We start from the raw sequence: 27,960 nt of genomic DNA, 5'->3' as shown, positions 1-27,960 counted from the left end.
CACACAGTCTCCCCCAGGCTGCAGGCACACAGTCTCCCCCAGGCTGCAGGCACACAGTCTCCCCCAGGCTGCTGGCACACAGTCTCCCCCAGGCGCAGGCACACAGTCTCCCCCAGGCTGCAGACACCCAGTCTCCCACAGGCTGCAGGTACACAGTCTCCCCCAGGCTGCAGGCACGCAGTCTCCCCCAGGCTGCAGGCACACAGTCTCCCCCAGGCTGTAGGCACACAGTCTCCTTCAGGCTGCAGGGACACAGTCTCCCCCAGGCTGCAGGCACACAGTCTCCCCCAGGCTGCAGGGACACAGTCTCCCCCAGGCTGCAGGCACGCAGTCTCCCCCAGGCTGCAGGTACGCAGTCTCCCCCAGGCTGCTGGCACGCAGTCTCCCCCAGGCTGCAGGCACGCAGTTTCCCCCAGGCTGCAGGCACGCAGTCTCCCCCAGGCTGCAGGCACACAGTCTCCCCCCAGGCTGCAGGCACACAGTCTCCCCCCAGGCTGCAGGCACACAGTCTCCCCCCAGGCTGCAGGCACACAGTCTCCCCCAGGCTGCAGGCACACAGTCTCCCCCAGGCTGCAGGCACACAGTCTCCCCCAGGCTGCAGGCACACAGTCTCCCCCAGGCTGCAGGCACACAGTCTCCCCCAGGCTGCAGGCAGACAGTCTCCCCCAGGCTGCAGGCACGCAGTCTCCCCCAGGCTGCACAGTCTCCCCCAGGCACACAGTCTCCCCCAGGCTGCAGGCACGCAGTCTCCCCCAGGCTGCAGGCACGCAGTCTCCCCCAGGCTGCAGGCACGCAGTCTCCCCCAGGCTGCAGGCACGCAGTCTCTCCCAGGCTGCAGGCACGCAGTCTCCCCCAGGCTGCAGGCACGCAGTCTCCCCCAGGCTGCAGGCACGCAGTCTCCCCCAGGCTGCAGGCACGCAGTCTCCCCCAGGCTGCAGGCACGCAGTCTCCCCCAGGCTGCAGGCACGCAGTCTCCCCCAGGCTGCAGGCACGCAGTCTCCCCCCAGGCTGCAGGCACGCAGTCTCCCCCAGGCTGCAGGCACACAGTCTCCCCCCAGGCTGCAGGCACACAGTCTCCCCCAGGCTGCAGGCACGCAGTCTCCCCCAGGCTGCAGGCACGCAGTCTCCCCCAGGCTGCAGGCACGCAGTCTCCCCCCAGGCTGCAGGCACGCAGTCTCCCCCCAGGCTGCAGGCACGCAGTCTCCCCCCAGGCTGCAGGCACACAGTCTCCCCCAGGCTGCAGGCACACAGTCTCCCCCAGGCTGCAGGCACACAGTCTCCCCCAGGCTGCAGGCACACAGTCTCCCCCAGGCTGCAGGCACACGGTCTCCCCCAGGCTGCAGGCACGCAGTCTCCCCCAGGCTGCAGGCACGCAGTCTCCCCCAGGCTGCAGGCACACAGTCTCCCCCCAGGCTGCAGGCACACAGTCTCCCCCCAGGCTGCAGGCACACAGTCTCCCCCAGGCTGCAGGCACGCAGTCTCCCCCCAGGCTGCAGGCACACAGTCTCCCCCAGGCTGCAGGCACACAGTCTCCCCCAGGCTGCAGGCACACAGTCTCCCCCAGGCTGCAGGCACACTGTCTCCCCCAGGCTGCAGGCACACTGTCTCCCTCAGGCTGCAAGCACACAGTCTCCCCCAGGCTGCAGGCACACTGTCTCCCCCAGGCTGCAGGCACACTGTCTCCCCCAGGCTGCAGGCACACAGTCTCCCCCAGGCTGCAGGCACGCAGTCTCCCCCAGGCTGCACAGTCTCTCCCAGGCACACAGTCTCCCCCAGGCTGCTGGCACGCAGTCTCCCCCAGGCTGCAGGCACGCAGTCTCCCCCAGGCTGCAGGCACGCAGTCTCCCCCAGGCTGCAGGCACGCAGTCTCCCCCAGGCTGCAGGCACGCAGTCTCCCCCAGGCTGCAGGCACGCAGTCTCCCCCCAGGCTGCAGGCACGCAGTCTCCCCTAGGCTGCAGGCACACAGTCTCCCCCAGGCTGCAGGCACGCAGTCTCCCCCAGGCTGCAGGCACACAGTCTCCCCCCAGGCTGCAGGCACACAGTCTCCCCCAGGCTGCAGGCACGCAGTCTCCCCCCAGGCTGCAGGCACACAGTCTCCCCCAGGCTGCAGGCACACAGTCTCCCCCAGGCTGCAGGCACACAGTCTCCCCCAGGCTGCAGGCACACAGTCTCCCCCAGGCTGCAGGCACACTGTCTCCCCCAGGCTGCAGGCACACTGTCTCCCTCAGGCTGCAAGCACACAGTCTCCCCCAGGCTGCAGGCACACTGTCTCCCCCAGGCTGCAGGCACACTGTCTCCCCCAGGCTGCAGGCACACTGTCTCCCCCAGGCTGCAGGCACACAGTCTCCCCCAGGCTGCAGGCACGCAGTCTCCCCCAGGCTGCACAGTCTCTCCCAGGCACACAGTCTCCCCCAGGCTGCTGGCACGCAGTCTCCCCCAGGCTGCAGGCACGCAGTCTCCCCCAGGCTGCAGGCACGCAGTCTCCCCCAGGCTGCAGGCACACAGTCTCCCCCAGGCTGCAGGCACACTGTCTCCCTCAGGCTGCAAGCACACAGTCTCCCCCAGGCTGCAGGCACACTGTCTCCCCCAGGCTGCAGGCACACTGTCTCCCCCAGGCTGCAGGCACACTGTCTCCCCCAGGCTGCAGGCACACAGTCTCCCCCAGGCTGCAGGCACGCAGTCTCCCCCAGGCTGCACAGTCTCTCCCAGGCACACAGTCTCCCCCAGGCTGCTGGCACGCAGTCTCCCCCAGGCTGCAGGCACGCAGTCTCCCCCAGGCTGCAGGCACGCAGTCTCCCCCAGGCTGCAGGCACACAGTCTCCCCCAGGCTGCAGGCACACAGTCTCCCCCAGGCTGCAGGCACACAGTCTCCCCCAGGCTGCAGGCACACGGTCTCCCCCAGGCTGCAGGCACACAGTCTCCCCCAGGCTGCAGGCACGCAGTCTCCCCCAGGCTGCAGGCACACAGTCTCCCCCCAGGCTGCAGGCACACAGTCTCCCCCAGGCTGCAGGCACGCAGTCTCCCCCCAGGCTGCAGGCACGCAGTCTCCCCCCAGGCTGCAGGCACACAGTCTCCCCCAGGCTGCAGGCACACAGTCTCCCCCAGGCTGCAGGCACACAGTCTCCCCCAGGCTGCAGGCACACTGTCTCCCCCAGGCTGCAAGCACACAGTCTCCCCCAGGCTGCAGGCACACTGTCTCCCCCAGGCTGCAGGCACACTGTCTCCCCCAGGCTGCAGGCACACAGTCTCCCCCAGGCTGCAGGCACGCAGTCTCCCCCAGGCTGCACAGTCTCTCCCAGGCACACAGTCTCCCCCAGGCTGCAGGCACGCAGTCTCCCCCAGGCTGCACAGTCTCTCCCAGGCACACAGTCTCCCCCAGGCTGCTGGCACGCAGTCTCCCCCAGGCTGCAGGCACGCAGTCTCCCCCAGGCTGCAGGCACGCAGTCTCCCCCAGGCTGCAGGCACGCAGTCTCCCCCAGGCTGCAGGCACGCAGTCTCCCCCAGGCTGCAGGCACGCAGTCTCCCCCCAGGCTGCAGGCACGCAGTCTCCCCCCAGGCTGCAGGCACGCAGTCTCCCCCAGGCTGCAGGCACGCAGTCTCCCCCAGGCTGCAGGCACGCAGTCTCCCCCAGGCTGCAGGCACGCAGTCTCCCCCAGGCTGCAGGCACGCAGTCTCCCCCAGGCTGCAGGCACGCAGTCTCCCCCAGGCTGCAGGCACGCAGTCTCCCCCCAGGCTGCAGGCACACAGTCTCCCCCCAGGCTGCAGGCACACAGTCTCCCCCCAGGCTGCAGGCACACAGTCTCCCCCAGGCTGCTGGCACACAGTCTCCCCCAGGCTGCTGGCACACAGTCTCCCCCCAGGCTGCAGGCACACAGTCTCCCCCCAGGCTGCAGGCACACAGTCTCCCCCAGGCTGCAGACACACAGTCTCCCCCCAGGCTGCAGGCACACAGTCTCCCCCAGGCTGCAGACACACAGTCTCCCCCCAGGCTGCACAGTCTCCCCCAGGCTGCACAGTCTCCCCCAGGCTGCAGGCACGCAGTCTCCCCCCAGGCTGCAGGCACACAGTCTCCCCCAGGCTGCAGGCACACAGTCTCCCCCAGGCTGCAGGCACACAGTCTCTCCCAGGCTGCAGGCTTAGCTATCTTTACAACCATCAGCAGAGCCTCTCCAGGAATTCCTCTGCCCACAAACAGGAAAAATGAGCCTTTGTTATCCTGTTCTCATGAATATTAATAAGAGGGGTCCGGGGTGGGGGCTTTGAAGATAAAACAGGACATTTACATATGTCGCTATTGGAATGACCAATAAAGCTTGCCTGGAATTTTGTCATTTCTCATTTGCCCCTCTGTGCCCTGCACTTGATGGGATGCTGACCCCCTGTGCTGCAGCTGCCACATTCCTGTGTACCTCCGGCTCTCAGAACCGGACCACCAATGTCCTAGTCACACGCTTGTTTATTCTATCCGTTCCCATCCCAATCTGATGGAAGCTGCCACAGGCACCTCACTGCCCCAGAATCAACCGCAAGCTTGGGAAACGCACATGGCAGTCTCCATTCCTGTCTTCTTCCAAAGAAAAAGGACATGAAAGAGGAGATTGCATTGAGACAGTCAGGAACAGGAGCTGTTAGAGTAGCCAAGTCAGTAGCTGAAAGGTAGATGTGGGTGTCGTTGGCGTATAGGTGATATTGGATGCCAAAGGAACTGATGAGCTGACCAAGACCATATTTGTAGATCGAGAAAAGGAGAGGTCCAAGGACTGAGCCTTGGGGAACTCCAACAGTGAGGGGACATGGATAGGAGTTGGTGCCGGAGTGAGCGGCTCTGAGGGCCCCTTTTCCACCAGCGCGTTTGCGCTGGCTGAATTGGAAAGACGCAAACCGCTAGCGATTTTACAATCGCTACGGTTTGCTTTTTAACATAGGAATCATAGGAAACATAGGTCATTTTCACTACCGCGATTCGTTTTTGACGGGAACGCGAACGCGCAGCGGAGCGATATTTGCCGCGATTTTGCTATGCAGTGCATAGCATAGCAAAATCGCGGCCGCAAACGGGGGATCGCCGGGTAATTGCGATTCAGCAATCGCTAGCGTTCAGCGTGAACGCTAGCGACTGCTAGTGGAAAAGGGCCCTGAAGGTCCTATCTGTAAGATGAGAGGAAAGCCAGGAGAGGCCAAGACCCTGGATGCCTATGGATGAGAGGTTTTGGAGAAGTAGACGTGGCCCAGTGGTTTGAAAGGATGAGAATAGAGTAGAGGCCTCCAGATTTAGCAGTTTCCAGGTTAAGTACAGATGTGACTACTTATAATAGAAGGTATCTGAAAATGTCACTTGCAACTATGCAAGAAGTAACTCCGCTGGTCCATCACTGGAGAGGCGGGGGGGGGGGGGGGGGGGAATCCAGAACTGCTGGTGTGTAGCAAAACTACAGCCTATTGGGTTTACAAAGATACAATTTAGTATGTGGGCAGTTAGGGTGAGGAATGGATTATGGCTCTATGTCAGGACTTGAGAGAAGGGTCACAGGGTGGGCAGCTTGGTGGCTTAGCGGATAGTACACTTGTCCTGCAGCACTGGGTCACCCAGCAATGGTGCTATGTGCACAGAGTTTGTATGGTAGACCCCCTTTTTTTGTGGTTCCTCCTACATCCCAGAAGAACACACAGATTAGCCCTAGTCTATGAAAACTATGACTATGGTAGGATTGGATTGTGAGCTTCTCTGAGGACAGTCAGTGAAATGACTACAGGGAGTGCAGAATTATTAGGCAAGTTGTATTTTTGAGGAATAATTTTATTATTGAGCAACAACCATGTACTCAATGAACCCAAAAAACTCATTAATATCAAAGCTGAATATTTTTGAAACTAGTTTTTAGTTTGTTTTTAGTTTTAGCTATTTTAGGGGGATATCTGTGTGTGCAGGTGACTATTACTGTGCATAATTATTAGGCAACTTAACAAAAAACAAATATATACCCATTTCAATTATTTATTTTTACCAGTGAAACCAATATAACATCTCAACATTCACAAATATACATTTCTGACATTCAAAAACAAATCAGTGACCAATATAGCCACCTTTCTTTGCAAGGACATTCAAAAGCCTGCCATCCATGGATTCTGTCAGTGTTTTGATCTGTTCACCATCAACATTGCGTGCAGCAGCAACCACAGCCTCCCAGACACTGTTCAGAGAGGTGTACTGTTTTCCCTCCTTGTAAATCTCACATTTTATGATGGACCACGGGTTCTCAATGGGATTCAGATCAGGTGAACAAGGAGGCCATGTCATTAGTTTTTCTTCTTTTATACCCTTTCTTGCCAGCCACGCTGTGGAGTACTTGGACGCGTGTAATGGAGCATTCTCCTGCATGAAAATCATGTTTTTCTTGAAGGATGCAGACTTCTTCCTGTACCACTGCTTGAAGAAGGTGTCTTCCAGAAACTGGCAGTAGGACTGGGAGTTGAGCTTGACTCCATCCTCAACCCGAAAAGGCCCCACAAGCTCATCTTTGATGATACCAGCCCAAGCCAGTACTCCACCTCCACCTTGCTGGCGTCTGAGTTGGACTGGAGCTTTCTGCCCTTTACCAATCCAGCTACAGGCCCATCAAGACTCACTGTCATTTCATCAGTCCATAAAACCTTAGAAAAATCAGTCTTGAGATATTTCTTGGCCCAGTCTTGACGTTTCAGCTTGTGTGTCTTGTTCAGTGGTGGTCGTCTTTCAGCCTTTCTTACCTTGGCTATGTCTCTGAGTATTGCACACCTTGTGCTTCTGGGCACTCCAGTGATGTTGCAGCTCTGAAATATGGCCAAACTGGTGGCAAGTGGCATCTTGGCAGCTGCATGCTTGACTTTTCTCAGTTCATGGGCAGTTATTTTGCGCCTTGGTTTTTCCACACGCTTCTTGCGACCATGTTGACTATTTTGAATGAAACGCTTGATTGTTCGATGATCACGTTTCAGAAGCTTTGCAATTTTAAGAGCGCTGCATCCCTTTGCAAGATATCTCACTATTTTTGACTTTTCTGAGCCTGTCAAGTCCTTCTTTTGACCCATTTTGCCAAAGGAAAGGAAGTTGCCTAATAATTATGCACACCTGATATAGGGTGTTGATGTCATTAGACCACACCCCTTCTCATTACAGAGATGCACATCACCTAATATGCTTAATTGGTAGTAGGCTTTCAAGCCTATACAGCGTGGAGTAAGACAACATGCATAAAGAGGATGATGTGGTCAAAATACTCATTTGCCTAATAATTCTGCACTCCCTGTATGTACTCTGTAAAGTGCTGCAGAAGATGTCAGTGCTATATAAATACATAATAATGATATGATAGGACATTAGACTATGGCTATGGTAGGATTAGACTGTGAGCCCCTCTGAGGACAGTCAGTGACATGACTATGTACTCTGTACAGTGCTGCAGGAGATGTCAGTGCTATATAAATACATAATAATAATATGGTAGGACATTAGACTATGACTATGGTAGGATTGGATTGTGAGCTCCTCTGAGGACAGTCAGTGACAGGACTATGTACTGTAATGTGCTGCAGAAGATGTCAGTGCTATATACATCTATATTAATATGGAAGGACATTAGACTATGACTATGGTAGGGATTAGATAGTGAGCTTCTCCGAGGACAGTCAGTGACATGACTATGTGCTCTGTAAAGTGCTGCAGAAGATGTCAGTGCTATATAAATCTATAATAATAATATGGTAGGACATTAGACTATAACTATGGTAGGATTAGATTGTGAGATCCTCTGAGGACAGTCAGTGACATGACTATGTACTCTGTAATGTGCTGCAGAAGATGTCAGTGCTATATAAATACATAATACTAATATGGGAGGACATTAGACTATGACCATGGTAGGATTGGATTGTGAGCTCCTCTGAGGACAGTCAGTGACATGACTATGTACTCTGTACAGTGCTGCAGGAGATGTCAGTGGTATATAAATCTAAAATAATAATAATAATAATAATAATATGGAAGGGCATTAGACTATGGCTATGGTAGGATTGGATTGTGAGCCCCTCTGAGGACAGTCAGTGACATGACTATGTACTCTGTAATGTGCTGCAGGAGATGTCAGCGCTATATAAATACATAATACTAATATGGGAGGACATTAGACTATGACTATGGTAGGATTAGATATTGAGCTCCTCCGAGGACAGTCAGTGACATGACTATGTGCTCTGTAAGGTGCTGCAGAAGATGTCAGTGCTATATAAATCTATAATAATAATAATATGGCAGTACATTAGACTATGGCTTTGTTAGGATTAGATTGCGAGTCCCCCACAGTCAGTGGAATATTCAGGTCCGCTTTAAACAATACACATTGCCTGGCTGTCATGTTGATCCTCTGCCTGTAATACTTTTATCCATAGTCCCTGAACAAGCGTGCAGATCAGATGTTTCTGACTGAAGTGTGACTGGATTAGCTGCATGCTTGTTTCTGGTGTGTGATTCAGACACTACTGCAGCCAAATAGATCAGCAGGGCTGCCAGGCATCTGGTATTGTTTTAAATTTTTTAAAAGAATTAAATAAGCAGCCTACATATCCTGCTCACTTCAAGTGTCGTTTAACAATATTGTTGCCATTTTATGTTTCGGTTTTCTGGGGTTAAGGCTTTACGTCCTTCTATGCCTTGTTTACGGCTGTTTGTTTACTTGGCATATAATTGGCTGTTGCAGCGTCTGTGTTTCCTCCAATGCCGCTGCCCGTGGGACTGGCCTACTGCTTGTGCTGCCGCATGAAGCCTACAATTGTCTTGCATGAGTTAAGTTCTTTCTCCGCCGGGGTAATTTGGAGGTTATGTGGTTGGCGTGAGTCTGTCCTGACCAGAGACTGCTGACTAAGCTGAACCGTCCGCCCATCCAGCTCAGCTTTCCAAGTCATTAGGTCAGATGACAGTAGAGGTGACAGTATTCATCACACAGCATCAGCCATGCCTTCTGTCCTGTGCGGAGAGCCACAGCGTTCTGCATATTATCCGAATATTACACACGTGTGCAGCCCCAGCCATGCCTTCTGTCCTGTGCGGAGAGCCACAGCGTTCTGCAGATTATCCCAATATTACACATGTGCAGCCCCAGCCATGCCTTCTGTCCTGTGCGGAGAGCCACAGCGTTCTGCAGATTATCCGAATATTACACATGTGCAGCCCCAGCCATGCCTTCTGTCCTGTGCGGAGAGCCACAGCGTTCTGCAGATTATCCGAATATTACACACGTGTGCAGCCCCAGCCATGCCTTCTGTCCTGTGCGGAGTGCCACAGTGTTCTGCAGATTATCCGAATATTACACATGTGCAGCCTCAGCCATGCCTTCTGTCCTGTGCGGAGAGCCACAGCGTTCTGCATATTATCCGAATATTACACACGTGTGCAGCCCCAGCCATGCCTTCTGTCCTGTGCGGAGAGCCACAGCGTTCTGCAGATTATCCCAATATTACACATGTGCAGCCTCAGCCATGCCTTCTGTCCTGTGCGGAGAGCCACAGCGTTCTGCAGATTATCCGAATATTACACATGTGCAGCCCCAGCCATGCCTTCTGTCTGTTGCGGAGAGCCACAGCGTTCTGCAGATTATCCGAATATTACACATGTGTGCAGCCCCAGCCATGCCTTCTGTCCTGTGCGGAGAGCCACAGCGTTCTGCAGATTATCCGAATATTACACATGTGCAGCCCCAGCCATGCCTTCTGTCCTGTGCGGAGAGCCACAGCACTCTGCAGATTATCCGAATATTACACATGTGCAGCCCCAGCCATGCCTTCTGTCCTGTGCGGAGAGCCACAGCGTTCTGCAGATTATCCAAATATTACACATGTGTGCAGCCCCAGCCATGCCTTCTGTCCTGTGCGGAGAGCCACAGCGTTCTGCAGATTATCCGAATATTACACATGTGCAGCCCCAGCCATGCCTTCTGTCCTGTGCGGAGAGCCACAGCGTTCTGCAGATTATCCGAATATTACACACGTGTGCAGCCCCAGCCATGCCTTCTGTCCTGTGCGGAGAGCCACAGCGTTCTGCAGATTATCCGAATATTACACATGTGCAGCCCCAGCCATGCCTTCTGTCCTGTGCGGAGTGCCACAGTGTTCTGCAGATTATCCGAATATTACACATGTGCAGCCCCAGCCATGCCTTCTGTCCTGTGCAGAGTGCCACAGCGTTCTGCAGATTATCCGAATATTACACATGTGCAGCCCCAGCCATGCCTTCTGTCCTGTGCGGAGAGCCACAGCGTTCTGCAGATTATCCCAATATTACACATGTGCAGCCCCAGCCATGCCTTCTGTCCTGTGCGGAGAGCCACAGCGTTCTGCAGATTATCCGAATATTACACACGTGTGCAGCCCCAGCCATGCCTTCTGTCCTGTGCGGAGAGCCACAGCGTTCTGCAGATTATCCGAATATTACACATGTGCAGCCCCAGCCATGCCTTCTGTCCTGTGCGGAGAGCCACAGCGTTCTGCAGATTATCCGAATATTACACATGTACAGCCCCAGCCATGCCTTCTGTCCTGTGCGGAGAGCCACAGCACTCTGCAGATTATCCGAATATTACACATGTGCAGCCCCAGCCACGCCTTCTGTCCTGTGCGGAGAGCCACAGCGTTCTGCAGATTATCCAAATATTACACATGTGTGCAGCCCCAGCCATGCCTTCTGTCCTGTGCGGAGAGCCACAGCGTTCTGCAGATTATCCGAATATTACACATGTGCAGCCCCAGCCATGCCTTCTGTCCTGTGCGGAGTGCCACAGTGTTCTGCAGATTATCCGAATATTACACATGTGCAGCCCCAGCCATGCCTTCTGTCCTGTGCGGAGAGCCACAGCGTTCTGCAGATTATCCGAATATTACACATGTGCAGCCCCAGCCATGCCTTCTGTCCTGTGCGGAGAGCCACAGCGTTCTGCAGATTATCCGAATATTACACATGTGCAGCCCCAGCCATGCCTTCTGTCCTGTGCGGAGACCCACAGCGTTCTGCAGATTATCCGAATATTACACATGTACAGCCCCAGCCATGCCTTCTGTCCTGTGCGGAGAGCCACAGCGTTCTGCAGATTATCCGAATATTACACATGTACAGCCCCAGCCATGCCTTCTGTCTGTTGCGGAGTGCCACAGCGTTCTGCAGATTATCCGAATATTACACACGTGTGCAGCCCCAGCCATGCCTTCTGTCCTGTGCGGAGAGCCACAACGTTCTGCAGATTATCCGAATATTACACATGTGCAGCCCCAGCCATGCCTTCTGTCCTGTGCGGAGAGCCACAGTGTTCTGCAGATTATCCGAATATTACACATGTACAGCCCCAGCCATGCCTTCTGTCTGTTGCGGAGTGCCACAGCGTTCTGCAGATTATCCGAATATTACACATGTACAGCCCCAGCCATGCCTTCTGTCCTGTGCGGAGAGCCACAGCGTTCTGCAGATTATCCCAATATTACACATGTGCAGCATCAGCCATGCCTTCTGTCCTGTGCGGAGAGCCACAGCGTTCTGCAGATTATCCGAATATTACACATGTGCAGCCCCAGCCATGCCTTCTGTCTGTTGCGGAGAGCCACAGCGTTCTGCAGATTATCCGAATATTACACACGTGTGCAGCCCCAGCCATGCCTTCTGTCCTGTGCAGGAAGCCACAACGTTCTGCAGATTATCTGAATATTACACATGTGCAGCCCCAGCCATGCCTTCTGTCCTGTGCGGAGAGCCACAACGTTCTGCAGATTATCCCAATATTACACATGTGCAGCCCCAGCCATGCCTTCTGTCCTGTGCGCAGAGCCACAGCGTTCTGCAGATTATCCCAATATTACACATGTGCAGCCCCAGCCATGCCGTCTGTCCTGTGCGGAGAGCCACAGCGTTCTGCAGATTATCCCAATATTACACATGTGCAGCCCCAGCCATGCCGTCTGTCCTGTGCGGAGAGCCACAGCGTTCTGCAGATTATCCAAATATTACACATGTGCAGCCCCAGCCATGCCTTCTGTCTGTTGCGGAGTGCCACAGCGTTCTGCAGATTATCCGAATATTACACATGTGCAGCCCCAGCCATGCCTTCTGTCCTGTGCGGAGAGCCACAGCGCTCTGCAGATTATCCGAATATTACACGTGTGCAGCATCAGCCAAGCCTTCTGTCCTGTGCTGAGAGCCACAGCGTTCTGCAGATTATCCGAATATTACACATGTGCAGCCCCAGCCATGCCTTCTGTCTGTTGCGGAGTGCCACAGCGTTCTGCAGATTATCCGAATATTACACACGTGTGCAGCCCCAGCCATGCCTTCTGTCCTGTGCGGAGAGCCACAACGTTCTGCAGATTATCCCAATATTACACACGTGTGCAGCATCAGCCGTGCCTTCTGTCCTGTGCGGAGAGCCACAGTGTTCTGCAGATTATCCGAATATTACACATGTGCAGCCCCAGCCATGCCTTCTGTCCTGTGCTGAGAGCCACAGCGTTCTGCAGATTATCCGAATATTACACATGTGCAGCCCCAGCCATGCCTTCTGTCTGTTGCGGAGTGCCACAGCGTTCTGCAGATTATCCGAATATTACACACGTGTGCAGCCCCAGCCATGCCGTCTGTCCTGTGCGGAGAGCCACAGCGTTCTGCAGATTATCCAAATATTACACATGTGTGCAGCCCCAGCCATGCCTTCTGTCCTGTGCGGAGAGCCACAGCGTTCTGCAGATTATCCGAATATTACACATGTGCAGCCCCAGCCATGCCTCCTGTCCTGTGCGGAGAGCCACAGCGCTCTGCAGATTATCCGAATATTACACGTGTGCAGCATCAGCCAAGCCTTCTGTCCTGTGCTGAGAGCCACAGCGTTCTGCAGATTATCCGAATATTACACATGTACAGCCCCAGCCATGCCTTCTGTCCTGTGCGGAGAGCCACAGCGCTCTGCAGATTATCCCAATATTACACACGTGCAGCCTCAGCCATGCCTTCTGTCCTGTGCGGAGAGCCACAGCGTTCTGCAAATTATCCGAATATTACACATGTGCAGCCCAGCCATGCCTTCTGTCTGTTGCGGAGTGCCACAGCGTTCTGCAGATTATCCCAATATTACACATGTGCAGCCCCAGCCATGCCTTCTGTCCTGTGCGGAGAGCCACAGCGTTCTGCAAATTATCCGAATATTACACATGTGCAGCCCAGCCATGCCTTCTGTCTGTTGCGGAGTGCCACAGCGTTCTGCAGATTATCCGAATATTACACACGTGTGCAGCCCCAGCCATGCCTTCTGTCCTGTGCGGAGAGCCACAGCGTTCTGCAGATTATCCGAATATTACACATGTACAGCCCCAGCCATGCCTTCTGTCCTGTGCGGAGAGCCACAGCGTTCTGCAGATTATCCGAATATTACACACGTGTGCAGCCCCAGCCATGCCTTCTGTCCTCTGCGGAGAGCCACAGCGTTCTGCATATTATCCGAATATTACACATGTGCAGCCCCAGCCATGCCTTCTGTCCTGTGCGGAGAGCCACAGCGTTCTGCAAATTATCCGAATATTACACATGTGCAGCCCAGCCATGCCTTCTGTCTGTTGCGGAGTGCCACAGCGTTCTGCAGATTATCCGAATATTACACATGTACAGCCCCAGCCATGCCTTCTGTCCTGTGCGGAGAGCCACAGCGTTCTGCAGATTATCCGAATATTACACATGTGCAGCCCCAGCCATGCCTTCTGTCCTGTGCAGAGTGCCACAGCGTTCTGCAGATTATCCCAATATTACACATGTGCAGCCCCAGCCATGCCTTCTGTCCTGTGCGGAGAGCCACAGCACTCTGCAGATTATCCGAATATTACACATGTGCAGCCCCAGCCATGCCTTCTGTCCTGTGCGGAGAGCCACAGCGTTCTGCAGATTATCCGAATATTACACATGTGCAGCCCCAGCCATGCCTTCTGTCCTGTGCGGAGAGCCACAGCGTTCTGCAGATTATCCGAATATTACACGTGTGCAGCACCAGCCATGCCTCCTGTCCTGTGCGGAGAGCCACAGCGTTCTGCAGATTATCCGAATATTACACATGTGCAGCCCTAGCCATGCCTTCTGTCCTGTGCGGAGAGCCACAGCGTTCTGCAAATTATCCGAATATTACACATGTGCAGCCCAGCCATGCCTTCTGTCTGTTGCGGAGAGCCACAGCGTTCTGCAGATTATCTGAATATTACACATGTGCAGCCCCAGCCAATTCTCCACAACATTTTACAGGAACGTCGAGCCACTCGCGTTACTGGCTGAACTGCTGTAGAACTGACTATGTTGACCCTGTCACAGCTTGTGGACTGAGTTTGGGGGCAGCCACTTGAAGTTCTATTACGGTTTTTAGTGATGGGCAGAAATTGTAATTCCCAGGGGAAAACCAAGAAAACACAGTAAGAACATACAAAACCTGTGCAGATAGCCTGCTTGGGCAGCGCAGTGACGTAGTGGATAGCCCTCTCGCCTTGCAACGCTGGGTCCTCCAGTTTAAATCCCAGCCAGGGTAATCTCTGCATGGAGTTTGTACAGTGTTCTCCCCAGAAATTTTTTCCAACTGGGTGGCATGAAAAAGTAGCCGGGTGGGGCGAGACGAGAGAATGCAGGGCCGGTGCTTCTGTGCGCAACTCTTGCAGCATAGGAGGAGGTGAGCCGATGACAGCCGGGTGCTCACCTAAACTAGCAGGGTGCAGTACCCGGGCTAAAAGAGCCTGGGGAGAACACTGTTGTATGTTCTCCCCCCGTGTTTGTGTGGGTTTCCCCTGGACACTCCAGTTTCCTCCCACATCCCAAAAACATACAGATGGGTAAATATGAACATATTTACAGTATCAAGCTTTTAGCTGAATGATCCTTTTCTTGGATAGCAGGTTATCTGTTCAGGTCTAAGCATGACGCTGTGCTGTGGTCAGAGACTGTGTGTAACCAGGCCTGACAGTCCTTCCACTTTAAGGTAATGGATCTCATTAGCAGTTTATACGCGGCGTTTCCTCTTGCCGCTGGCGGTGGAATCAGTGTCATTCTTGGCACAGATACAGTAATGTGACACTCGCTGTATTGTGAACTCGTCACACAGGTCTTAGAAGTCTGCAGTGCTGGTGACAGGTGCACTTCTCCATGTGACTGGTCCTCTTCCTAAACAAAAATGAAAGTTGAGGAATGCGGCACCGGTATGGCTGGTCTGTCCGGTCGCGTCACCGCCGGCATTTTCTGACAGTCCTTCCCTCACCCCATTTTACTGTCACGGGATTTGCAAATGATTTAGTGCCATGTCGAACATATCCTGCTCAAAGAGCACCTGTCTTGAAAAGATGCAGCGTGGCATGACTGACTGTCATTTCCTGAGGTACTCTTTAAAGAGAAACCGTGACCAAGAATTGACCTTCATCCCAATCAGTAGCTGATACCCCCTTTTACATGAGAAATCTTTTCCTTTTCACAAACGGATCATCAGGGGGCGCTGTATGGCTAATATTGTGGTGAAACCCCTCCCACAGGAGACTGTGAAGACCATTTTCCTGGCAGTTTCCTGTCTGTGGACCTCGTTGCATTGTGGGAAATAGCTGTTTACAGCTGTTTCCAACTGCCAAAAAAGCAAGCAGCAGCTACATCACCTGCCAGCAGTAAAAATGTCACCATGTGATAAATGTCAGAATGTAAATCAGGAATCTAAAAGATTTTACAATGGGCAAACACTGACTAAATCATTTATACATAATTATTGTAAAAATGAAGCACTTTTTTTATTACATTGTTTTCACTGGAGTTCCTCTTTAAGCTGTGCCTACGCTGTTTTCATATTTTTGTTACTGGAAGTGTACATAAAGTAATGGCCAGGTGTCAGTGTGAGTTAAAGTAGCCATACTTTTTAGCGATGATGGACAGATTCGTCCAATAGACAAATCTCTCTCTGATCGAATCTGACTTAGGCCCGGTTTACATTAGAAATATTGAGCGAAACGGATCCGGTGAGCGGATCGGGTCTCCGCTTCACCGGGTCCGGATGGTTCTGTGCACATTGGCAAACGGATTGTGAAAACTGATCTGATCACCGATGGATCGGATAGGTTTTCATTCAGTTTGCCAGCAAATACATACCTAATGTCAGCTGCAGAGGCTTCCTCTTCTTGCGCTGTGATTACACAGCACGTCATGTGACTAGTCACATGACGCGGAAGAAGCCGGAAGTCTCTACCACCGGACTTTAGGTATGTATTTCGGCCCTGTTCACCACCCGCAAGCTGCTGCACCCTCCCTCACCCTCCTGTCGCTCAGGTTCGCGTCCCCACATCCCCCCATCCCAGTGGAACGGTCCGTTTCCTCACTAATTTGAACGTTCCATTCCCCATTGCCCTAATGCAGCAGCATTTTTTGTCCGGTTCCGTTCCTCTGGGAAGAACAGTCAGGAAAATTAGGGCCTGCTGCATTTTTTTGATCCGGGTAATGGAACGTACGGAACGTACCCGGACCACGGGCGCATGTGAACGTCTAATAGGTTAACATTGGATCCTTTCACATCCGTTCCGTTTGTACAGTATACGTTCCGGTTAAGTTCCGTAAAAAACGCAGATGTGAACCGGGCTTAAGTGAGAGATCTGTCGGCTGCCCATACACCACAGGCCAATTCCAGATCGATTTTGTGCTGAATTGGTCCGGAACTGGTCTTGTGACGCCTCATCTGGCCGCCTTGCCAGCCCGGCGCTGTCCCCCTGATGTTCTATGTGCCCAGTGCAATATACAATCGCTGTCCAGGTGTGCCGCTGGCTCTGGGCTCTGCCCATACACACGCCCCTCGTGGTTGCCGGAGTAACGTGGGCATGTGTGTGATGTCACGGGGGCACATTTAGGGGGGACAGAGTCAGGGATTTAGTTGCTTTCGCCGCTTGTCCTGATATTGCTCGCTGTTAACTCCGTGCACCCGACATCTTGCAGCATGTCCATTCGATACATGCAACCAATTTCAGCCCAAAATTGATCGCATTGTCAATCGGGCATGTACTTGGGGGCACCAATTTTTATCCAATTCAATAATAATTATCAAATTGGATGGTCGATCGACCGCTAAGTCGGTAGGTGTGTGGGCACCTTTATACTGCTTTGTACCCGCCTCCACCCTGTACAGGGGGCGGAGCTGTGACCACACAGTCCCCACATCTCAGAATTCATCCACACCGACAGACACAAAACATGTGAAACCCATAACTATTCCAGTTTTGTCAGGCAGGAGAAACATGCAACCCACTCAGTTCAGATTTACTGTATGCTTCTCTGTGTGTCGTAATGTTATAATTAAAGTGGAATTTCCGAGAATGTGACTAAGCTGTCTCGAGGTTATGTCGTTTTCAGTTGTTGAGAAGGCGGCTGGTTATACATTTCACTGTTATGTTTTTCTTTTTATTGCAGACTATTCAGAAATTAGCCAGTCAGTACCTGAAGAAGGAGTGGCCGGTATTGAAACCTGACGAGAGAAGTGAATACAGGTAATCGGACTTATTTTTTTGGCACTCCAGCTGTGACAAAACTACAAATCCCATCATGCCTCTGCCTCCCCGAGTTATGCTTGTAGCTGTCAGCGTATTGCAATGCCTCATGGGACTTGTAGTTCCACCACAGCTGGAGTGCCAAAGTTAGCCATCACTTATGCAATTCATTTATTTCTTTCAAAGAAAGTTCAGTAGACCAATTCCCTTTACTAGCAAATTCCAGCCTAAATCACATACCATACCAAACAATGTTCCGAATAAACCTGCTACACACATTCAATTGTGATTGGCCAATTTTACCAATCTAAACAATCTGCTCATAGTATTCAAATCTGTTGGATCTCATACTGCTCAGAGGTGGTAAAATTGGCCGGCCATTGGCCCAGGGCTGTGGAGTCGGTACAAAAATCTTCCGACTCCTCAGTTTATGAAACCACGACTCCGGGTACCCAAAATGGCTCCGACTCCTCGACTCCGACTCCTTAGTCTAATACTTAACAGGGCTGTGGATTTTGTACAAAAATTATCCGACTCCTGACTCCCGACTCCTCAGTTTATGAAACCACGACTTCGACTCCAACTCCGACTCCGGGTGCCCAAAATTACTCCGACTCCTCGACTCCGACTCCACAGCCCTGCATTGGCCAATCAAAATAGGACGTGTATACACAGCCAAAGCATTTAAATCTCTGTTTTGATCATATCTATGTTGACTTTCTCTCAAACGAATCAAAACCAGAGTTCCAATCTCTCTACATTCTTAAAGTTAATATGAGGTATCTTGTGCTGCGCTTCACCCCTTACTAAGGCCACAGTACATACATATGCCAATCCCTTTCTTCCGTGGATCACTGTATTTGCAGATTACCAATCTGTAATAGTCCTCCAATTTTTCAAAATACTGCGATCACTCCTTCCAATCACATAGCATCAATCTTTGCCAGCAGAGCAGAGCGGAGCTACAGGACAAACGAGCTGAGTCTATGAGGCGGCGTGGAGGCTGTGGAGATGCGAGACGCTGAATCCTGCCTAAACCGAGGGGATGGTGATATACAATGCTGTTAATGTGTTTTTTTAATGTACGGGCATTACCTATTTTAAATCTAAGTATTAAAGCTGGTTTTACACATGGTACGTTTCTCTGAGTTTGGTTGCAGATTTATCCATGAGGAAAAGCCCAGGTGGCAGACATTGAATGTTCATTAAAGGCGAATTTTTGGTGAGCAGGGATATTATGGGGGGGAGCGCCTGAGCCCACAGGTGGTGGACCCCTTCTATGTTTCTCACACCTTGTATGTTTATGAATGCCTGTCACATGAGGGTGATAGAATAGAATTGTTACAGGCTATACTATATACGTTTTTGTTCCCTGTTTCAAGGTGTTTTCTTGCTCTGCTGGCAAAGATTGATGCTATGTGATTGGAAGGAGTGATCGCAGTATTTTGAAAAATTGGAGAATCTCTCTATATTGCTGAACAACACTGTTGGCTCCTGTGTGGTTTGCACTAACTTTCTGTCACAATAATCACTTTTTTGAAGCCTCAGAACTGAAGATAAAACACAACTGAAGTGAGAGGAGAAGAGAGGCTGACATAAGCTTCCATTCCTGTGGAATTATTCTTCTAAAATAAAAACACTTAAAGGACCTCTATCGCAAGAATCTTAAAATGTAAAATATATGTAAACACATACAGATAAGAAGTACGTTTCTTCCAGAGTAAAATGAGCCATAAATTACTTTTCTCCTATGTTGCTGTCACTTACAAGTAGGTAGTAGAGATTTGACATTACCGACAGATTTTGGACTAGCCCATCTTCTCATAGGGGGGTTCTCAGGGTTTTCTTTATTTTGAAATGCACTTAGTGAATGGCAGTTGCTCCATGTGCAGCAAGCAGGCAGGCTGGCCAGCATCTTTGTATACATTTTTTTAATGAAATGTCTTTATAAAGAATAAAGGCCATGCTGAGAATCCCTTATGGAGAGATGGACTAGCCCAAAACCTGTCGCTTCTGTCAGATTTCTACTACCTACTGTAAGTGACAGCAACGTAGGAGAAAAGTAATTTATGGCTCATTTTACCCTGGAAGAAATTAACTTCTTATTTGTATGTTTTAAATTTTAAGATTTTTGCGTTCGTTTTTAAAGGGCAACTGAAGTGAGATGGATGCGGAGGCTGACCTATTTATTGCATTTTAAACCTATGCGCATTGCCTGCTTGTCCTACTGATCCTCCATGTCATATTTTATGCAGGTTTTTTTTCATTGTATAACTGAAAAGTGGAAATACAAGCAATGAGAGAGGACTGGTACTACAATATTCTCCTTTAAATTACACCTACCTGGGAAGGAGACCGACATAGTAATTTCCTTTTACACAATGCAGATTGCCTGGCTATCCTGCTGATCCTCTGCCTCTAATACTTTTAGCCATAGCCCCTGAGCAAGCATACAGCAGATCAGGTGCTCTGATTGGAGTCAGACTGGATTAGCCGCATGCTTGTTTCAGGTGTGTGATTCAGAGACTACTACAGCCAAATAGACCAGCAGGGCTGCCAGGCATCTGGTATTGTTTAATTGGAAATAAATATGGCAGCCTTCATATCCTTCTCACTTCAGGTGTGCTTTTGAAAGTAATATGGCCAGTTTAACTGACCTGGGGCTACTTCCAACCCCGTATAGTCATCCGGGTCCCTTGCCATTCTGTTCCATTCAGCCATATGCCCCCCAAACGCTGCAGGCGTGGCCCTGACCGTGTGCCTCCTTGATGGCGCTCCCATGGTCAGGGATCGTTCTGCGCTTGCAAAGCTCGTAAAAATTGCAACTGTGCATGCGCTGAATGCTCCCAACTACAGGAGCGCGGTTGAGGAGGCGTGCAGCTGGGGGGCACACATGGAGCAGAGCAGAATGACGGTAAGGGACCAGGATGACTACAGGGGGCTGGAAGATGTCCCAGGTAAGTTATACTGGCCACTTTACTTTCACTACAGGTACCCTTTACTACATGCAGGATTATAGAACCGATCTAGAAATAAGACAAGACATTTATATTGCTAATTTCTCCTGGTAGACTCAAAAGCGCCAGAGCTGCAGCCACTAGGGGGCACTCTATAGACAGTAGCCGTGTTAAGGAGTCTTGCCCAAGGACTCCTTACTCAACAGGTGCTGGCTTACTGAACAGGATCGAGATTCAAACCCTGGTCTTCTGTGTCAGAGGCAGAGCCCTTAACCATTACATTATCCAGCCCTCAGATCCCTTCCCCAATAATGTATGTGATGTTATAGAGATCGCGGTGTTCAGGCCAGATGTTCTGGTTGTCTTGAGCTGTCCCTTGCTCTGCCTGTCACAGTCCCCGAGCTCTGCACAGCGTCCAGCTCCCACACACGGCAGGTCCTCTGCAGGACTCGCTCCCTGTTTGAGACTCTGCAGTGTGTAGGCAAGTTTTGGAACCATTTTTTATGTGCTTGTTTCCTGGTGATGTGTTTTATGGTTGCGCTGTAGCGACACAGCTGAGGCTTGGCACTGATTTCCGTCCCCTGAGCAGAGCTGTGTGCTGTGGGGGCTCTTCCTCCTCCGCACACAATGGGGAGATGTACAACATGCGCATTGTTCTCCCCGCTTTACGAGGCCTCCGTAAAATCTGGGGGCGCGCGATGTCCCTTTCAGGAAGAGCTGTGATGTTCCCTTCATTCCGAGCCATCTATTGTGGAGCCAACGGCTGGGGTTTAATCCGCTGATCTCCCAGAAGGCTGTAAAGCGCTTCCTGCAGAGGTGGGGGGGGGAGTAGCAGGTGTTACATAGTATACGACAGATCACTTCCGCAGCTTCCTCCTGGTGTCTGCCGCAGATGAAACCCAGCCTTCTGCCCAAGGCCTGGTTTGTGACCTCCCTTTCCACAAGAACATCAACCAGCCTGAAGGGCTGTACAAGCGCAAAATCAGGGTCACCCTGCAGGAATTGGTACCTGAACCTTCGGAGGACATTGTAGGTCCATGGGTGACGGATGCGTCACAAGCCTGCAGGCTAGCGACATGTACTGTTGCTGCGGGGGAAGGGAGGCACAGGGGTGACAGATAAGCAGGTTTGTGGTTAGTGGGGAGAACAATGCGCTTGGCCAAAGCAATCTGCTAGGTCAGATCACTGGCCAAACCGCCGACAGGGGTCGGGGGCTGCTGTACACAGGCGGGATTCTGTGCTGATGCCCGGCCTCTAATATTATAATAGTCACTGGCCCAGAATGAGCTGCAGATCAGATGCTGTGACTCTGGTGTGACTCCGCTGGCTGCATGCTTGTTGCAGGAGTGTAGCTCAAACACAACTAATTCCACAAGCTCAGCCTGATAGCCAGGCAACCAGTATTATTTATAAGGAAATAAAGATTGCAGCCTCTCACCTCAGGGTACCTTTGAATCCTAACATAGGTAAAGTTGGCCATACACTTACAGATTTGCAGCAGATTTGACCATCAGATAGATTTCTGTCAGATGCCAGTCAGGTCGAATCTGACAGGAATCTATCTGATGTGTGCCACTAGGAACAGATTTCAGATTTCCAATAGATTTCAACTTTAAGGTGGCCATACACTGGTCGATTTGCCATCAGATCAACCAACAGATAGATCCCTCTCTGATCGAATCTGATCAGAGAGGGATCGTATGGCTGCCTTTACTGCAAACAGATTGTGAACCGATTTCAGCCTGAAACCGATCACAATCTGTGGAGCTGCCGCCGCCTGCCCGCCAGCTATACATTACCTGATCTGGCCGGCACGACTCCCCCGGCCTCCGCTGTCTTCTTCTCCGTGCTGGCTTGGCTTCACTGAACTTCCTGTCCAGCGGAGGTTTAAACAGTAGAGGGCGCTCTACTGTTTAAACTTCCTGCCGGGACAGGAAGTTCAGTGAAGCTGCAGCCCTGGAGCCCGGAGCAAAGAAGAAGACAGCGGAGACCGGGGGAGTCGCGCCGGCCGGATAAGGTAATGTATTGCTGCTGTATTGCGTCAGTCGTCGGGCATTCGAACGCCGCTATCGACGCACTCCCGACCCGCCGGCAAGCGAGCAAAATCTTCTGCACGGATGGATCGACGGGAACGATTGATTTCGGACGGAAATCAATCGTTCTGTCAGCGTTTGCGCAACGATTTCACAGCAGATTCGATCACAGTGATCGAATCTGCTGTATATCGGCGGGAAAATCGTTAGGTGTATTGGCCCCTTTAGATTTCTAAATGCATTTTTGGACCATTAGATCCAATGCAACTCTATGGGCCATGGATCTGCTACCAGCAGCAGATCAACCTAGATCTTCCATCTTGTCTGATGAAATCTACCAAAATCGGCCACAAATTGATCGATTGATAGCTTTGAAAGAATCGATTGCTGATTGATCGATCAATTCTATAGAATCGATCGATGGCTGAAATCAACCAGTGCATGGGCCCTAACACTTCCCTGTAATGCCTAAAATGAATGCCCTCCCTTCTCCTAAAATACACCTTAAGGGGCCCATACACTGGTCGATTCTATAGAATCTATCGATTGATCAGAAATCGATTCTATCAAATTCCCCATTCTATCAATTTGCGGCCGATTTTGATCGATTTCGATTTATTTGATCTATCTGACAGGATGGAAAATGTAGGTGGATCGGCTGCTGGCAGCAGATCAATGGCCCATACAGTTGCATTGGATCTAAAGGGGCCCATACACGCCGATTTTTGGCCGATGGATCGATTGGAGATCGGTTGACCGATCGATTGGTGGGCGATTTCGATTGATTTCAATCGATCTGGCAGGCTGGAAAATCTAGGTCGATCTGATGAGATTGCTTATCATTTTGCATTGGCCATAATGGAAATCTGATGCAAAAAAATGCCATCAGATCTATTTTCAATAGATTTTAAACTGAAATCTATTAGAATTCTAATCCTAGTAAAAAATGTTCCTAAACACATCAGATAGATAAGAAATCTATCTGATGATCTATCTGCTGCTAATCTGATGAGTGTATGGCCACCTTAAAGCTGGCCATACACTGGCCCGAGTTGCGCCCGTTTCGACAGCAGATTCGATCACTGGGATCGAATCTGCTGCCAATCGTTCACGCTACACGCCGAATTTCGATCCATTTCGTCCGATCCCGTCGATTGCGCCGTGCGGAAAATAACCGTCGATCGCCCGCGGGTAAAGAGCGCATCGCTAGCGGCGTTCGAGTGCCCGACGACCGACGCAATAGTGCCCGCATACATTACCTGCTCCGCCGACGCGACTCCAGTCTCCCGGTCACCGCTGCTCTGTCTGCGCTCTGGTCTCCAGGTCCGGCATGCCTCACTTCTTCTAGCCCGGCAGGAAGTTTAAACAGTAGAGCGCCCTCTACTGTTTAAACTGCCTGCCGGGCTAGAAGAAGTGAGGCATGCCGGACCTGGAGACCAGAGCGCAGACAGAGCAGCGGTGACCGGGAGACTGGAGTCGCGCCGGCGGAGCAGGTAATGTATGCGGGCGGGCGGGGGCAGCAGCACCACGACAACAGATTGTGAACGGTTTCAGGCTGAAATCGGTTCACAATCTGTTTGCAGTAAAGGCAGCCATACGATCCCTCTCTGATCAGATTCCATCAGATAGGGATCTGTCAGCTGGTCGATCTAATAGCAAATCGACCAGTGTATGGCTACCTTTAGTGTGTGGCACACATCAGATTGCTGTCACACCTGACAGGCATCTGCCAGAAATCTATCTGATGGTTGAATCTGCTGCAAATCTATAAGTGTATGGCCACCTCTATACTGGGAGGGATATGTGGGCTGCCATTTATCCTCTACCAGTTTCCTGGCAGTCAGTCCTGCGGATCTTTGCAGTAGCGTCTGAACCACACACCTGAAACAAAGAAACATGCCGCTAATCCAGTCAGAAACATCTGATCTTCATATGCTTGTTCAGTGTCTATAGCTAGAAGTATTAACAGGCAGAGAATCAACTGGTCAGCCAGGCAATCTGCATTAAGGTGGCCATACACTCGTTAGATTAGCAGCAGATAGATCAGCAGACAGATTTCAGATCTATCTGATGTGTTTAGGAATTTTTTTTTTACTAGGAACAGATTTCCAATAGATTTCAGTTTGAAATCTATTGAAAATCGATCTGATGGCATTTTTTTGCCATCAGACTTCCATTAGGTCCAATGCAAAATGATAAGCAATCTCAACAGATCGACCTAGATTTTCCAGCCTGCCAGATCGATTGAAATCGATCGAAATCGGCCGCAAATCGATTTGCAATCGGCCAACCGATTTTGATCAATCGATCGGCCAAAAATCGGCTGAGTGTATGAGCCCCTTTTCAAGTCCTTGTCGGCGTAGTTTTAGAGGGTCCCAGCGCAGGAAGCGGGATGAATGGGAAGACGAGAGACACCTCTTTAGCATCCAGAGGCTTCCCCCTCCCGAGGTATGTACACTTTTTTCACTACAGGTTCACTTTATATGAGAATATTGTTGTTCCTGTGCTCCTCTCTCATCGCTTGTATTTTCTCTTTCACACTTTTATTGGGCTCCGAGTTTGACAGAAGTATAAGAAGGACGCATGTTTAGTGCAACTGTCTACTCATGTAGGAACATGGGAATCTCTGGACAGCTCATACTCTACAGAGAGTGCTGTTGCCATGGTTGCAGAGGGAACGCAATTGGAACGTACTGTCAGTTTTAGAAATAAACAGCTAGCTACAGAGTAAAGTAACAAGATAATGTGTAATAACATTTATAAGGAACTGTAGTGGAAATTTTGTTTACAATACTCATGTATAAATTTAGTTAGTGTTTTCTCATTATAAAATCTACATTCTGAAATGTATCACTGGTGGCTACGACATCTTTAGTCCTGTCAGGTGCAGCTCTGCAGAATGTTTGTGTACTGAAAGTTCTAAATCCAGTACAAAATATACCTGTTCTCCCAGAATGCTCTGGGAAGGAAAATTCCAAATAGCTAAACAGCCTAGGCTAAGCACTACTGGGAGAGTGGGGCTACAGCAAGATATAGATATAGGGAGTGGTTTTCTCATGCTGAAACCAAGAAAATTACTTTAATAGTGGGTATCCTGAATAATTGACTGTATTCTACTATATGTCACTACAGGGCCTCTTTAAAGGGGAACTGAAGAGAGAGGCATATGGAGGCTGCCATGTTTATTTCCTTTTAAGCAATACCAGTTGCCTGGCAGCCCTTTTGATCCTCTGCCTCTAATACTATTAGCTATAGCCCCTGAACAAGCATGCAGCAGATCAGGTGTTTCAGTGGTTCAGACTTTAAAGTCAGATCTGACAAGACTAGCTGCATGCTTGTTTCTGGTGTTATTCAGATACTACTGCAGAGAAATAGACCAGCAGGGCTGCCAGGCAACTGGTATTGATTAAAAGGAAATAAATATGGCAGCCTCCGTATACCACTTACTTCAGTTCCCCTTTAAAGAGAAGCCAGGCCTTGCCTTCTGAGAGGAATGATCCTAGTTTGTTCTTTGATCTCTGTGTTGCAGAAACATCTACACAGTGTGGAAGTCCTTCTTAGAGGGCACAATGCAGGTGGCCCAGTCCCGGATCAACATCTGTGAAAACTACAAGAACCTGGTCTCAGAACCGGCTCGGACGGTGAAGCTGTACAAGGAGCAGCAGCTGAAGAGGGTGAGTCTTTGCTGAAACGCTGACCTCTAATGCAGCTGCAGCACCTGAGTTGTTGGCAGGGAAATGTAAAACGCTTGTTGCTAAATAAGGCTTGTCCAGTAGGGGTAAGTGCATACCTCCTAACTTTTTGAGATGAGAAAGAGGGACAATTAACCAGTTCACCCCCAAGGGTTTTTACCCTAACGGACCAGAGCAATTTTCACCTGTCAGTGCTCCTCCCTTTTATTCCCTAATAACTATATTACTACTTATCACAAGGAAATTATCTATACCTCGTTTTTTTCGCCACCAATTAGGCTTTCTGTGGGTAGTACATTTTGCTACGAATTTTTTTATTCTAATTGCATTTTAATTGGAAAAATTAAAAAAAAAATGGGAAAAAATCGTTATTTCTCAGTTTTCAGCCATTATAGTTTTAAAATTAAACATGCTCCTGTTGATAAAACCAACACATTGTATTTGCCCAGTAGTCCCGATTATTAAACCGTTTAAATTATGTCCCTATCACAATATAGGTGTTATTTTTCTGTTTTGTTTTGTTTTGTTTTTGTTCTGGCCATAATTACAAGCCCCTATGTAATAAAGTAAAATTATTTTTCCCTCATACAATATAGATTAAAAAAGCTGAGTCCCTAAGGCAACTATTTATTTATTTATAGCTGATTTTTTTTTTTAAAGTGGGTTTTTTTTGAGGGGGGGGAAAGGGTGGAAATGTAATTTAATTTTATTAATATTGTGTGGATATTATGTATTTGCCTGTATGTGCAATATACTTTTTGGCCACAAGATGGCGCTAGTGAACACTCTCCCATTAGGAAGTGATCACTATTTTTTTCTTTTTACATTTTAGCAAATGTGACAGTTTCCTGTTTTGTGAATGGATGCGGCCGCTGTTCGCGGTCGCGTCCATTCACTCCAGGCAGTGCGATTGGGTAGAGCACCGCCCGGTCCTCTTCCCCAATCACCCAGCACGGGAACCCGACGGAAACGGCGGCGGTAGCGGCGCGGACACGTGCGGAGCGGCGGCGGGAACGCGCGACGTATTAAAACGTCATGTTGCCATTAATAGGGGAAAGCATGACGTTTTAATACGTATGCTTGCCGTTAAATGGTTAAGCCACGCCCCTTCCACACCCCTGATCACCCCCGTCACACCCATAGTCATGCATACCATGAAGATTTCATAAGTAAATTATTTTTTCTAATTCTATCCTGGTTCATTTTCCTTCATAGTAACATTTTTAAATTAGCAATATATCAATTTAAAGGATGGGAATAAAGCTTAGAGTCCAACATATTTTTTGTAGAGAAATATATATATATTTACATAGAAAGAGGGACAAAGTCCTGAAACAGGGACAAATAAGGAAGAAAGAGGGACAGAGCCCCCAAAGAGGGACTGTCCTTCCAAAAGAAGGACATTTGAGAGCTATGTAAGTGACGCATTCAGAAACCTAAATATTCACCAGGACTAAACGGCCTTCCTTATGTTCACTTAGGGCAGGGGTCAGGAACCTTTTTGGCTGAGAGAGGCATACACATCACATATTTTAAAATGCAATTCCGGGAGAGCCATACCATATGTTTCAAACTGGGACAGTGTGCATGTGCAGCAGAGGGCTCGTCTCTGTTGCCATGGTGATGTGTATACAGTCGATCTGCCGGGCAGTAGAAGTGTCTGGCACGTCTTCAGCTTCTTTTGAGTTTCAGCAACATCAGCAATTTCCTCAAGAGATAGACAGGAGCAGTGTTCT

The 27,960-nt window shown here is 50.4% G+C and overlaps 1 protein-coding gene across 4 annotated transcripts in view; it reads left to right on the top strand.

The window, feature by feature from the left end:
* The window catches only part of FCHSD2 (FCH and double SH3 domains 2), a 226,027-nt gene that overhangs the window by 116,708 nt on the left and 81,359 nt on the right, over positions 1-27,960 (top strand). For all 4 annotated transcript variants that reach the window (XM_068266595.1, XM_068266593.1, XM_068266594.1 and 1 more), the window contains exons 4-5: positions 17,466-17,542; positions 26,062-26,206. In XM_068266595.1, the coding sequence (XP_068122696.1) occupies positions 17,466-17,542; positions 26,062-26,206 (222 nt within the window). The remainder of the gene's footprint in view (positions 1-17,465; positions 17,543-26,061; positions 26,207-27,960) is intronic.

This window comes from Hyperolius riggenbachi, chromosome 2 (assembly GCF_040937935.1).
Source record: "Hyperolius riggenbachi isolate aHypRig1 chromosome 2, aHypRig1.pri, whole genome shotgun sequence".
In the NCBI taxonomy this organism is placed as follows: Eukaryota; Metazoa; Chordata; class Amphibia; order Anura; family Hyperoliidae; genus Hyperolius; species Hyperolius riggenbachi.
This window is presented reverse-complemented; position numbering and strand designations above follow the sequence as displayed.